The sequence below is a fragment of the Arabidopsis thaliana genome, chromosome 3 (genome assembly GCF_000001735.4).
Source record: "Arabidopsis thaliana chromosome 3, partial sequence".
NCBI lineage: Eukaryota > Viridiplantae > Streptophyta > Magnoliopsida > Brassicales > Brassicaceae > Arabidopsis > Arabidopsis thaliana.
Window position 1 is genome coordinate 18,192,165 of NC_003074.8, and position 12,503 is coordinate 18,204,667.

Here is a 12,503-nt window from a genome sequence, read left to right on the forward strand (position 1 = left end):
CGGTTTTCCTACATTTCCGACATATGTAATGGATTTTGGGATTTCTTTTGACAAATGTTAAAAATTCCATAATTTAGACTATCTTGTATTTGGCTTGCCCAAAAATAAAAGACTCTTGCATTTGGCATTTTTATGACTACTAATAGAATCCGAATATCATCCAAATAGAAATAAAAATGTTCCGACACTAATATTTCTAGGAATTAAAAATTATATAATTGAGGGTAAAAAGAAATATATATACATACCGTAGTAGACAAAAACAAAAGAAATAATAAAAATTGACATGAGAAAAAAAACGAAACAAAGAAATACTACAATTTTTTTTTGGATTTGGGAGCGAATGAACAATTAGGTGGATCATCCGAATCCAAAATCTCTTTAACAAGAAGATTCCTTGCCCGATTAATAGTCATGAAACACAAGTAAATATGTTCTTCAAGCTCATCAAGTTCTTCACTAAAGCTTTCTTCACATCTCTTCAACTCTCGAGCAACTTCTTCACTGCCTCGAACCCGACCCGACCCTCTACCAACCCAAAACTCAGCCATGGCTCGAACATGGTTCACTTCATCGTTAATTCGTGTCACTAGTCTGCTTATCGTGTCCAAATCACGGCTTAAAATGTAAGTACCTTTGGCAGCAACGTCGAGCCGAGCCGCTGTTTTTGTTAACTTATTCCTTAAACCGGCTGGTTTAAATTGAGAGGCTAAAAGAGTCGGAGCGGCTAGAAACAAAGCAAAAGCGTGAGAGGCTATGGTTACAATCAATGTAGTGGTTAGAGCCAAAACGAGAAGCCCTGAGCTATGAGTTAGTCCGTTGATAAGCTTAAGTTTGGCTCGTGTCTTGTCTCGTCTCGACTCTAGCCGTTTTAGCAAGTATAAACAGCCGGATCTGATTAGCTGGATCCTAGAACCCGACGAGATAAACGGGTCGAACCATTTTGATATCTCCGTGAATTGGTCTATTAAAGCCAATGAATTATGATTTTCCGAATGAAATTTTGGTTTCAAAGACTCGTATTTAGAACGAAGATGATGAATGTTTTTTAGTAATTGCGTGCAAAGCAAGAAAGCGTTTGCCGTCTCCAAGAAGTAATCAGAGAGAAGAGTTCGGGTGTGTCGCCCGACCCGGGATACATCTAGTATCCGAGTAATGGTATTCAGATCCGGGTCTAGAAGATTGTGCGCGAATAGGCGATAAGACATGAGACGAGCTGACGTGGAGGATGATTCGATTGGTGGAGAAGAAGAAGAAGAAGACACTGCGGACTTTTTGCGGCTTAGCTGTACGACACGTGTCCAAAAGTGATTGTATGATTCCGTACGAAAGGCGTTTGCATATTCCTCTCGGACATCCACGTCAGCACCATCTTTGGGATTTGAACTACCTGAAGCTGTACCAATCGAGGAAAGTTTCAAAATTATTATTTTCTTGGTTACAAATTTTCTTGCAAATTTGCAGTAGAAAAAATAAAAATAATAGCGGTATTTAAAAATGAAAATAGGAATATAACCTGTGGATGCGAGAATTCTTTTGATCTTTGATGAAACTTTTATACCCATCTTCAAGACCTTGGATGAAGCAAAATATTTTTGGTATTGGGAGAAGAAACTGAGAACAACAAGAAGGTAATTTGTTATTATATAGTCCTTAAGAGTGATATGTTATTTTAATGAAACTAAAATAGTTACTTCGATTGCTAGAGAAAGGATATCTATGGATTTGTTGGGAAATTGATAATTTTGTTAGTACTTGTAGTAGGAGTGAAGAAATTCAATGAGTAGATGCTTGCACGTAACACAAAATAGAACCTTCAAGTGAATAAAATTTATCAACATAACGTCAAAATCTATCCATTGCTCTGTTATGGAAAGTCTTTACACAAACTCTTGTAATTAGATATTTGGATGGTATAATAGAGTTTATCCAATTAGATATTTTTGTATATAGCAAATGTAACCAACTCTTGTAAAGTCTATGAGAATTGGACATTCCTTAACATTTTGATCAAAAGAATCAAAATTCACCTAATAATATAATCCATATAAGGAGTTGATCATTATGTTTAAACATCAATGAACCTTTTGAAGAAACATGACAATTTGCCGGAAAAAAACATACAAAAATATGTGTCCGACTCAGAAACCAACGAAACTCAAGTTTCCAAGAGTAGAGCCGTAAGAGAAGAATGTGTTGGTACAAAAAGATAACTACGGGATTGAACCAAAAGAACAAGTTATTTGCCGGTGATTCTTCTAAACCCGGGATAAGTAGACGAACTAATGAAAATGACAGAGACAAAAAGGAGAAGATATAGTACGCATTTTCGGATTCAACGTTTGACCCATTGGAAGCTCTTTCTTGCCTTGGCTTTTCCAGGTTTCTTTCTTTCCACAACTCGAGAGTCTCTTGTCAAGAAACCAGCTGAAACATATCGAAGATGAAAAAGATCGAGATCAAGACCAATCCATTCAACAGACATGAACACACATACCGGCTATCAAATGACAACGTTGGTCAGACAATAAGTTGTATCTCTGCTAATGAACATCAATAAGACTAAACAGATTTAATAACGCTAAGATGCCTGTAGTATCTTGCTTACCAGCTCGAAGTGATGTCCGCATATCTGGTTCCCAGTTTTGCAGTGCCCTGCTGATACCCAATTGAATAGCTCCGACTTGACCTTTAAACCAAATATTTGAGTACATGGTTAACAACGATTAGAAGGAAATGCTTGGATAATTGTTGATTTTTGTAAAGAGATGGCAATCTAATTTGTTAACTTATGACCAAATCCTCTAGCTTAAGCATAAATCATACTTGCTAGTGTAAATAGAGAACTTTGGGACTAATCGTCGAAGAAAACGAAGTGATTGTGGAGAGGTTTTACCTGTAGTACCACCGCCTTTAACAGTGCACTTAATATCCCAACGACCCAAGGTTTTGGTTTCAGCAAGTGGGCGTAGAAGAGCAGCGCGATGATCAAGCATAGGGAAATAGACATCAAATTCTTTTTCATTAACTTGAAATTTTCCTTCCCCAGGTTGAATCCAAACACGTGCAATGCTACATTTTCTTCTTCCAGTTCCATAGGCTCTACCTGTTTCGTCAACTTGTCTCACCCGTGCTTTGGCAATGTCCTCTTGCATCTGGAGTTCTATCTCAGCTCTTGATGACTTCTTTGAACTTTTCTCACGACGCAGGTTTTCAATCTCAGTCAGAGGAGGTAATCCTTCGACCCCTTGGAAATCTTTCAAGGCTATTAAACTATCTAGCATTTCATCTGTTATACCTGACTTAGCAATAAGGTCTCCAAATGCTCGATCAGGACCTGCAATAGTAAGTTTCAAATCAATTACTCTACTTCTAGCGCTTGTTTTACTAGCAGCAGAATCCATTACCAATGTGATCAAAATAACAAATTCTTCAATTTATTGTGCTGAACATTGTTAATAGCAAAAACACATAAGCACTAAACTGTTCCTTAGCGTCAGTAAGCACAAAACTATCCACTTCAAACACAAGTCTTTCTACCCAAATGCTTATTCCTCTTCAACATCCGAGCTTACTCCAAAAACTATCATATCCTCCACTCAGCAAGCATGCCTATAAATAGATTGATTACACAACCTTTGCTACTTGACTTAACCCTCAAATCCAAATCTAACCTTAACAAGGAAAGTCATGAGATCAAATTTGCTACCCATTTGTCACTGCATTCCAAAACTAGACACATATCGAAACTACTGGTGCATTGCATATAAGATCAAAACTTAAGAATCAGCAAAACAAATTAAAAAAGTCTCACCCTTGATAACCTCAAGAAGCTCCTTCTCTTCCTTCTCAATCAACTCCTTCTTCACACGCTCTTCCTCCGCCATTTCCAAGCTATTCTCAAAGCTAAACGGCACTTCACCACCAGTATCAAACACAACTCCCTCCTCTTCCTCTTTCAAATTCCATGGCTTTGACACATCCCATTCATTAGATTTCACCTCTCCCCTGATTCCAAACCCATCCACCTCATCTCCTCCGCCACCAAACACAACTTTCTCCTCTCCCTCCTTCATATCCCATCTCTTAGTCTCCTCCCATTCATTACCCCTCCTCTCGCGACTAGTCTCAATCCCTTGACCTACTTCACCACCAGTATCAAACACAACTTTTTCCTCTTCCTCCTTTATATTCCATCTCTTAGGCTCCTCCGGCCATTTCCCCTCTCCACCAGGTAAACCAGATCCTGCAACTCCAGAAGAACCAAAAGAATCATCGGAAGAGAAAGGTCCAGACTTATCATCGTTTACTCCAGTGAAACTCCACGGAACATCATTCCGATTACGACCATTCCCGTCACCATTTCCTCCGCCGCCGCTACTGTTAGTCGAAAGCGGACGAATAAACGAAGAGAAGATCTGAGAATTTGATTTCGATGAAACTAGGGTTACGAAACGGAGATTCGAATGTCTAAGGAATAAACGAGAGAGCATGATGGTGAAGACGAACACTTGAGATTCACAGATTTGGGAGAAACAAAGTTGCAGAAGTTCGAAGAAGAACGGTTAGGGTTTTTCTTTTTAGAAATCTTAACACTAAGGAACCGGTTCGGTTTTAGTCGGTTTATTCCGGTTTGATCATCACTCAAATTTTTTTTCTTTCTTCTGAAAACACAAATAAAAAGCCGTCTTTTTGCTTCTCTGTTTCTCCGTCGAGTCTCCCGGAGATTTCATAGAATCCAATCGCCTCAAATCGAATCGCTAATCTAGTTGAATCAAGATGGTTTATATCGCATCGTGGGACGAATTCGTTGATCGATCTGTTCAGCTTTTTCGAGCTGATCCGGAATCTGTAGGTTAACTATTTTTTTGCTCTCCTCTTTCGATTTCACTATTTACGGTTGATTTTGAGATATTTGGATTGATTTATGGTAATTGAACATAGTTCCTCGATTTTTGTACTGGGAATTTTGGTAACCTTGATAATTGATTTGAATCAAGTCGTGTTGGTCGCAATCTAATGTTTCAATTGTTGTGGTGCAGACTCGGTATGTGATGAAGTATAGACACTGTGACGGCAAGTTGGTTCTTAAGGTTACTGATAACAAAGAGGTAATTTGACTGTGTCTAGTTTCTCTATGATCACTGCTTCTTTTGAGTTTATCTTATATAATAGTATGGAATTCAATATTTGCTATTGAAGTTGATATCTGATTCGTCGAGGTTTGATGGTATGATGCTTGGTTTGGAGAATGTAATTTAGGGTTCCATGATGATTGATTACTAGAGATATTGGTTTTTAGTTGAGTTTTCATCGTACCTTGTCGTAGTTATGTGGTTACTTTTGTTTTGGCTTGGTCAATGTGATTGCTAATAGGTTATGTTTTCGTACGTCTTGATGAATTTAACATGTCTTGCATGGCGATGTGTTAGATAAGCAGATCTAGTCCTCTCTTCAGAGCAATAGTTCTTGGTGGAGGTTGAAGTGTGATACTTTAGAACTCTTTAAGCTGGGCTGAGTTTTGATGTAAATCATTGTATCAACTTCTGTGGTTAACTAGATGTCCTTGTTGTAGTCTTCTTGTTTTCATTCTTGTCCATTCTTATTATGTGAAGTATATATATGATAGATTTATTTCTACTTTTCCTTTAACTTAGTGTCTCAAGTTCAAGACAGACCAAGCACAAGAAGCGAAGAAGATGGAGAAACTGAATAACATATTTTTCACCCTCATGGCCAGAGGACCTGATGGTAAAAATTTCATTTTCTGCATATCTAACTTAAAGAAAGAACATGCATCATCTATCTCTTAGTGTTTGAGAAAAAAACCTCCTTTGTTTTATTGAGCTATGAGGTTATTTCTATTATGAGACAATGTATCACATCGTCACCGGCTATTATTTTCTCAAAACATCGCTTTTCTCCTACCAATCTTGAAAGAATGGAACTTGAATGTGCATCATCTCACAACCTTTAAAAGGAAAGCTCCTTTTGTGCTGTGTAACATTGGGTGTATTATAGCTTACTTTGTTTATTTATGTTGGTTGTATAATGCAGTCGATCTCTCAGAAGTCACCGGGAAAGAACAGATGGAGACACAGCCTGCCAAGAAAGGAAGAGGAAGGAAGCAATAAGTCTCAAGATTTGTTTTCCGTTTGTCTTGGTATCAAGATTTTGATCCATTTTTGTTTGATATTTTGAGATGGTAGGGTTGTCAAGATTCGTTCTAAAGCTTACGACTTTTTTTTACACTTTGATCGATTAATCACTTTTGGATTAGCCTAAACCCAAAAGCTAACCTTTTTAACTTGGATTTTGAAAGTTGGCCAACTCCTTATAGCTTGATTAGTAAGAAGACTAAAGATAGTCTTTGAAAAGAGAAAAACACCTGGTCAATTATGATGGAGACAGAGAAGAAAAACGAGATGATTTTCTTAACCGATGATCTATCAGCAAATATCATATCGAGATTACCGCAAAGAATCATCACCACTTCCAAACTAGTTTGCAAGCAATGGAAATCACTCGCTGATTCTCCGTATTCCAGCCAAAGTACCATCAAAACTCGCATTCATGACTGTCATGTACACACACTCACAAGAAGAGGTCATGGGTTACTATGCACGCAAGATTTGGGGACTTCCACAAAATAAATTAAGTATATTTAGAAATGTAAGAATTGTGGGACCCACTGGTAGGGGCGGTTGGGGCGATACAATACGATTCGAGAATAATATCAGACCTTAGAACTTAAGCTTTAGTTGACACCCTACATACAAATACATTTTGTGTCACAACGTTAGTGCAAAATATAATATTAAATCTGGTATCTATCTTATACATTTTGAACATAAGAGAAAGCACGTAGGAACATCCATTGATTGTTATATGAAGCAATATGGTATTTCATGGGGAAAAAGCTTAAGAAGAGATCAAAATCATGGCATTTGATTCAAGGAAGAGTCTTAATTAATCAAAGAACTAATGACGAGAGATCACTCTTTTCCTTTTCCTTTCCCTATCGTCATGTGATTCCTAAACCTCTCGAGGGTCGTAGAAGTTTTCTACAAAGAGACTGACATTTTCACACATCCTGAGTTGATGAAACATCACGTTGTTTCTTAATTCCTTAACAATACATCTCTTTTGATCAGAACTATACGACTATGCAAGTTCTTTTTTTAGTTTCTCCGTTTAATCTTTTATGTTGTGTGGAAATAAGCGGTTTTCTTATGTGACAATGTGCGTTTTTTTTTGTCTGTTTCGAATCCTCAATATGACGAAGATTAATACATTTATGGTTGTGTTTCTTTTGTGTTGTATAAATATGTGTTTGTTTTATTTTCAATAATAAGCTTGGTTTGGTTTCCATTGTTTGAATTTATTGGGTATACATATTAGACCAATTAGAATTCCACTTGTAAATGCATATTCTGGAACAATAATGTTGACTATACTAATAATTTTTTCTTGGGTCTAAAACATTTAGTATACTTTTCTTGAATTTTATGTAAAGTTATTCTGTTTTTAGGACTTTTATCCTCACTGAATTATGTTGTGTTAAAGTAGTAGCTTATATGGTCACATATCTCACACGTGTTTCCATTTTTTTTCTATCTAAGTTTTCGGTTTTTACATTGTATACAAAAATAAATGGCATGCCTTGGGCCTTGGCCACTGATTCACATGATCACGTAGAGTTTGTGTGTGATTCAAATCCTAGATGAGAAGATCATCCAATTGATCTAAGATGTGTCTTTCTTATATCACACGTTTTATTTTAATAATACTCTTCAGTTGGGTTTGATTCCATTTATGATTTATCTATGAAAACAGAATATGTCCTCATGCTGATTATTTCGTTTGTGGTTGCATTTTACCATCTGTAGTTTTTTTTGTTTACTGACAAACAACTAAGATTTTATGAATTCATTTGATGATAAATAGTTAATCAAATATATTATTATGAGTGACTCGATGGCGAAAGCTGGTATTATCTTATGGCTGCTAAAGTCTACTTTTAGAAGAAGAAAAAAAAAGGGTCTGTTGCATTACCCTGTTGTTGCGACTCTCCTACAATAACTCTCACGTGGCCCGTTTCTTGGTTTTTGCCCTATTTTCACAAAAGTAAACAGAGATTTTCACTAGCAAATTGGGCCCAATTGGAGACAACTTCATGTGGTTTGAATCGTATATTTCAGATAGATTAGACATCTAGTCTTCTTTGATGTGCGGTGAGGATCTTAAGTCGCTATAACGTTGTGAAAAAAGAAAAGAAAAAGTCACTATAACATAGATCGCAACTAAACAAATAAAGGACACTATACATGTACGTAATAATATTCATTTATTTTCAACGACAATGTTCCCTAGGGTGGTAACCCAAGTATTTTTCATAGATATTATACTTCTAGCGAAAAGCCATCAATTGAGAAAAAAGGCCTCCACGTTTGACCCGTTTTGCCTATAAAAGGATTCTTTAAGATATGGACCTTACTCATCTTCTCCGTTAAACCCATTTAAATAGTTTTCATTGTCCTTGTGAAAAATGCAATTCTCTTCATCTTCTATTACTTCTTTCACTTGGACAGTTTTAATCACAGTGGGATGTCTTATGCTTTGTGCGTCTTTCTCCGATGCTCAACTTACCCCTACTTTTTACGACACTTCATGTCCTACCGTCACCAACATTGTAAGAGATACCATTGTCAACGAGCTAAGATCGGACCCTCGTATCGCCGGGAGCATCCTTCGTCTTCACTTCCATGACTGCTTTGTTAATGTAAGATATCACTTTTCATATATCTATAGCGTTATGAAATTACTGTACTTAATCTCTTCATCTTTTAAATATTGATTAAATCAGTGTAAAAAAGATTATAGTTGTTGTCAGCATTAGCAATTGTTTTAGGTGTACTCTTAGTTGCTTTCAATTTAATGTCATTTTAGCTTTTCTTTTATGTTTCAAAATTTGGATTCTGAATGCAAATTTTAAAGGAAAAAGTAATTTAACATCACGTCAAAATTAATCAAACAGACAAAGAATCAATTAGTTTTGGAATCACGTAGTAGTATAATGGAACTTATTAAATTTCCACCATATTTTGGTAATATAAATTTTTCTTTTACTGAATTTATTTTAGTGAATTAAAATGGGTTAGAACTTAGAAGAGTTAATTCCTCCTTACATTGTTTTCCTTAACTCAGTTACTTGCTTCAGAGGAACAAATGGTTTTAATGGATGAAAAAAGTTCAACGTTAAACTGTTACCTTTGGTAAAGATGTAAACTATGGATGACATTAACTAATAATTTGTTAAATAATATTTTGGACTTTTGAAAGGGTTGTGATGCTTCGATCTTGTTAGACAACACGACATCATTTCGAACAGAGAAAGATGCACTTGGAAATGCAAATTCAGCCCGAGGATTTCCAGTGATTGATAGAATGAAAGCTGCGGTGGAGAGGGCATGCCCAAGAACCGTTTCATGCGCAGATATGCTCACCATTGCTGCTCAACAATCTGTCACTTTGGTATGCTCCATTGTCCCATATTCTTTTATTCATTACACACATTGTTCGATATAAATATGTCAAGTAGTCGCTTTACGTACATGTTAAACATGACAGTCTAAGTTCGAAAATAAAATTGTTGGTATATTTTATGTCTTTTAGAATGTCACAAACTCCCAATATATGTTTAGAATAAAATAGACAAGTATTCAAAATTAATCGGAAAACATTCAAAACACTCCCGTTGATATTTTTTGATAATTTTAATATCACTGAGAAAATAAGGTCTCATCACTATGATTTATGTACCTTTTTAGTTAACAAAATAGAAGAAAATTCCTTTTCATCCAAGAAAGAGACCATGGAAATTACCTTTGAGTTTTGAGTATATAATCAATAGATTTATAAAACATGTTTCAGGGTAATAATATTTTCTAAGAAAAGAATTATTATTTTGAATATAATGGTTAATTATTATACTATAGGCAGGAGGTCCTTCTTGGAAGGTTCCTTTAGGGAGAAGAGACAGCTTACAAGCATTTCTAGATCTTGCTAACGCAAATCTTCCAGCTCCATTCTTCACACTTCCACAGCTTAAAGCCAACTTCAAAAATGTTGGCCTCGATCGTCCTTCTGATCTTGTTGCGCTCTCCGGTAATTATTAAAAAGAAATGAAACCTTGTTTGATATAGTTGTAATTTAGCAAGTTAATCGTTGATCTAATTATGGTCTTCCTTTTGTTAGGGGCTCACACATTTGGTAAAAATCAATGTCGATTCATTATGGACAGATTATACAACTTTAGCAACACTGGATTACCTGACCCTACACTCAACACTACTTACCTCCAAACTCTTCGTGGTCAATGTCCTCGCAATGGTAATCAAAGCGTCTTAGTGGATTTCGATCTGCGTACGCCTTTGGTTTTCGACAACAAATACTATGTGAATCTTAAAGAGCAAAAAGGTCTTATCCAGAGCGACCAAGAGTTGTTCTCTAGCCCCAATGCCACTGACACAATCCCCTTGGTGAGAGCATATGCTGATGGCACACAAACATTCTTCAATGCATTCGTGGAGGCAATGAATAGGATGGGAAATATTACACCAACTACAGGAACTCAAGGACAAATCAGGTTGAATTGTAGAGTGGTGAACTCCAACTCTCTACTCCATGATGTGGTGGATATCGTTGACTTTGTAAGTTCTATGTGAGAATAGTTGACTCAATATCTGGCGACCAGACTATATGTTAAGATAAATAAGCGGGATCTCAAGTTGTTACTTGAGCAGGAGCAGATTGTATTGGTGTTTATAGTATCCAAGTAGTTCTCTGTTTTTTTTTTATATTGGCCTTTGATAGCGTTTTGTTAATCGGTCTAAGCTTCTATGGTTTTGGACTGTTTTATCCTAATAAATATGACAAGATAAAACGTTTATGTTATTTGAAAATATTTTGTCCTACGTTTCCATTTCTCTAGTGATGTATATAAAAGAAGAATGTGTGATCTAGCAAAATTGAAATATGAATATGGTTCAAGATTGTCGTGATACATAGTCAGATATATAAAGAATAAAACGTATCTAACTTTGTGGCCTTGCATTGATTTATGATACGTAAAAAAAGGACGCGACAAATATGAGCCTGGCGAGTCTCTCCGAACACACAATAATTCTGGTGGAACGAGAAGCGATTCATAGGGTTATCAAGAGGTCTAATTTCAAGCTGAGAGGCCTTTATGAAGATTAAATTAAGATCAGTTGAGAAACTCAAGCATTGGAGGGGAGAGGATGCGGCTAGAAACTTAGATATGGAAGCTTCATAAATACTTAACTGATGAGAAAGATGAATCGCGTAAGTTACAAATGGAGCTTGCTGGAATTTAGAAGAGTCTATGTGTGTTCAAAAATGATAATCACAAAGTTTATTATGTATGTAGCAAAGCTTAAAAAGAAACTTGTAGCTGAAAAGAAAAAAACCTAAGCTGTTCAAAGAATGAACTTTTGGAGAACTTGAATAAAACAAGGATTCTCAATGGTGTAACAAATAATCCATATAAATTTTTTGAGCATATAGAGGCGAGAGAAGAAGAGTATTGGTACGAGTTATAACAAAGAAGCTAATTAAGTACATCTAGATCAAATATTGTATTTGGTAGAAATGCATAACATAAAAAAAAAAACTCACGACTAACATGTCAAAAGGAACATGCGCACAATTTTAATAGGGAAAAGAAGAATTTGGTTCTGGATACTACGGAAGTTCATCAAAAATCATTTTGTAGGTGAAACAAGTGAACTTTATATGAATTTATTTATAGAAAAGAAAACGTAATTGAAACCCATTAACCTATGATACAATTGTGTCCAATAATAATTTGAAATTAAAATCCTAATTAAATAGAAACTAAAACAGACAAATACGTTACTTAGCTTGAACCAATTAAACAGATGTCTAGACAAGTACGTTACTTGACCCATTTATTCCCAAGTTTGAATCACCATTCAAAAAATGTTACAAAGACAAACGTTTTCTCCAATGTAATGGAGTATTCTGCTGAGGATTTTGTGTATGTAGTCCCCTAACTACATAACTAAAGATGGATTGAAGAAGGGTAAAAGAAGAACATACAATTTCTAAGGATGGTCACATTGGGCTAGAAGCTTTTGTTGTTTGCCCAAAAAAAAATAGTAAAGCTTCCTTTAGGTTAATGTGAGTAGTTTTATAAGCATGACAAGATTTTTCTAGGCTGGCATATATATGCTTTAGACATCCAAGAGGTACAAACTATGTATATCTCTAAAGAAATATATATCTCCATGCCTATAAAACCATCTCACATTAACCTCAAAGGAAGTCTTGCTATCTTTTTTAGTTCCTTAAGGATAATGGTACCCAAATAATTGGCAAACAACAAAAGCTTTTAATCTAATGTTCCTTGCGAATGTACCTCAGAATCATTTTATATCGTCATGCATGTATTAGCAACG

At 35.7% G+C, this 12,503-nt stretch overlaps 4 protein-coding genes across 6 annotated transcripts; 2 read left to right on the forward strand and 2 right to left on the reverse strand.

Annotated features, from left to right (window-relative positions):
* Nucleotides 1–182: 182 nt before the first annotated feature.
* Nucleotides 183–1,703, reverse strand: AT3G49070 (transmembrane protein, putative (DUF677); the record flags this gene model as incomplete). Of its 2 annotated transcripts, NM_001339397.1 has the most annotated exons (2): nucleotides 183–1,396; nucleotides 1,517–1,703. In NM_001339397.1, the coding sequence occupies 2 exons, from the start codon at nucleotides 1,563–1,565 to the stop codon at nucleotides 315–317; spliced, it is 1,131 nt and encodes a 376-aa protein (NP_001326284.1). The 2 variants fall into 2 exon arrangements, with proteins under 2 accessions (NP_001326284.1, NP_190476.1); NM_114766.1 differs by having other exon boundaries at nucleotides 315–1,565.
* A 286-nt stretch (nucleotides 1,704–1,989) lies between these two features.
* On the reverse strand, nucleotides 1,990–4,620 carry AT3G49080 (Ribosomal protein S5 domain 2-like superfamily protein). The gene is made up of 4 exons (NM_114767.4): nucleotides 3,815–4,620; nucleotides 2,897–3,337; nucleotides 2,609–2,689; nucleotides 1,990–2,427 (listed from the first exon to the last, which is right to left on the reverse strand). The coding sequence occupies exons 1-4, from the start codon at nucleotides 4,491–4,493 to the stop codon at nucleotides 2,336–2,338; spliced, it is 1,293 nt and encodes a 430-aa protein (NP_190477.2). The 5' UTR covers nucleotides 4,494–4,620; the 3' UTR covers nucleotides 1,990–2,335.
* Nucleotides 4,144–6,328, forward strand: AT3G49100 (Signal recognition particle, SRP9/SRP14 subunit). 2 transcript variants are annotated; one of them, NM_001339398.1, is made up of 5 exons: nucleotides 4,144–4,564; nucleotides 4,685–4,851; nucleotides 5,043–5,111; nucleotides 5,658–5,751; nucleotides 6,058–6,327. In NM_001339398.1, the coding sequence occupies exons 2-5, from the start codon at nucleotides 4,780–4,782 to the stop codon at nucleotides 6,132–6,134; spliced, it is 312 nt and encodes a 103-aa protein (NP_001327913.1). In that variant the 5' UTR covers nucleotides 4,144–4,564; nucleotides 4,685–4,779; the 3' UTR covers nucleotides 6,135–6,327. The 2 variants fall into 2 exon arrangements, with proteins under 2 accessions (NP_001327913.1, NP_190479.1); NM_114769.4 differs by lacking the exon at nucleotides 4,144–4,564 and having other exon boundaries at nucleotides 4,639–4,851; nucleotides 6,058–6,328.
* A 2,094-nt stretch (nucleotides 6,329–8,422) lies between these two features.
* On the forward strand, nucleotides 8,423–11,101 carry PRXCA (peroxidase CA). The gene is made up of 4 exons (NM_114770.3): nucleotides 8,423–8,782; nucleotides 9,343–9,534; nucleotides 9,999–10,167; nucleotides 10,258–11,101. Exons 1-4 carry the CDS (start codon nucleotides 8,549–8,551, stop codon nucleotides 10,725–10,727), a joined length of 1,065 nt encoding a protein of 354 aa, NP_190480.1. The 5' UTR covers nucleotides 8,423–8,548; the 3' UTR covers nucleotides 10,728–11,101.
* The last annotated feature ends 1,402 nt before the right edge of the window (nucleotides 11,102–12,503 follow it).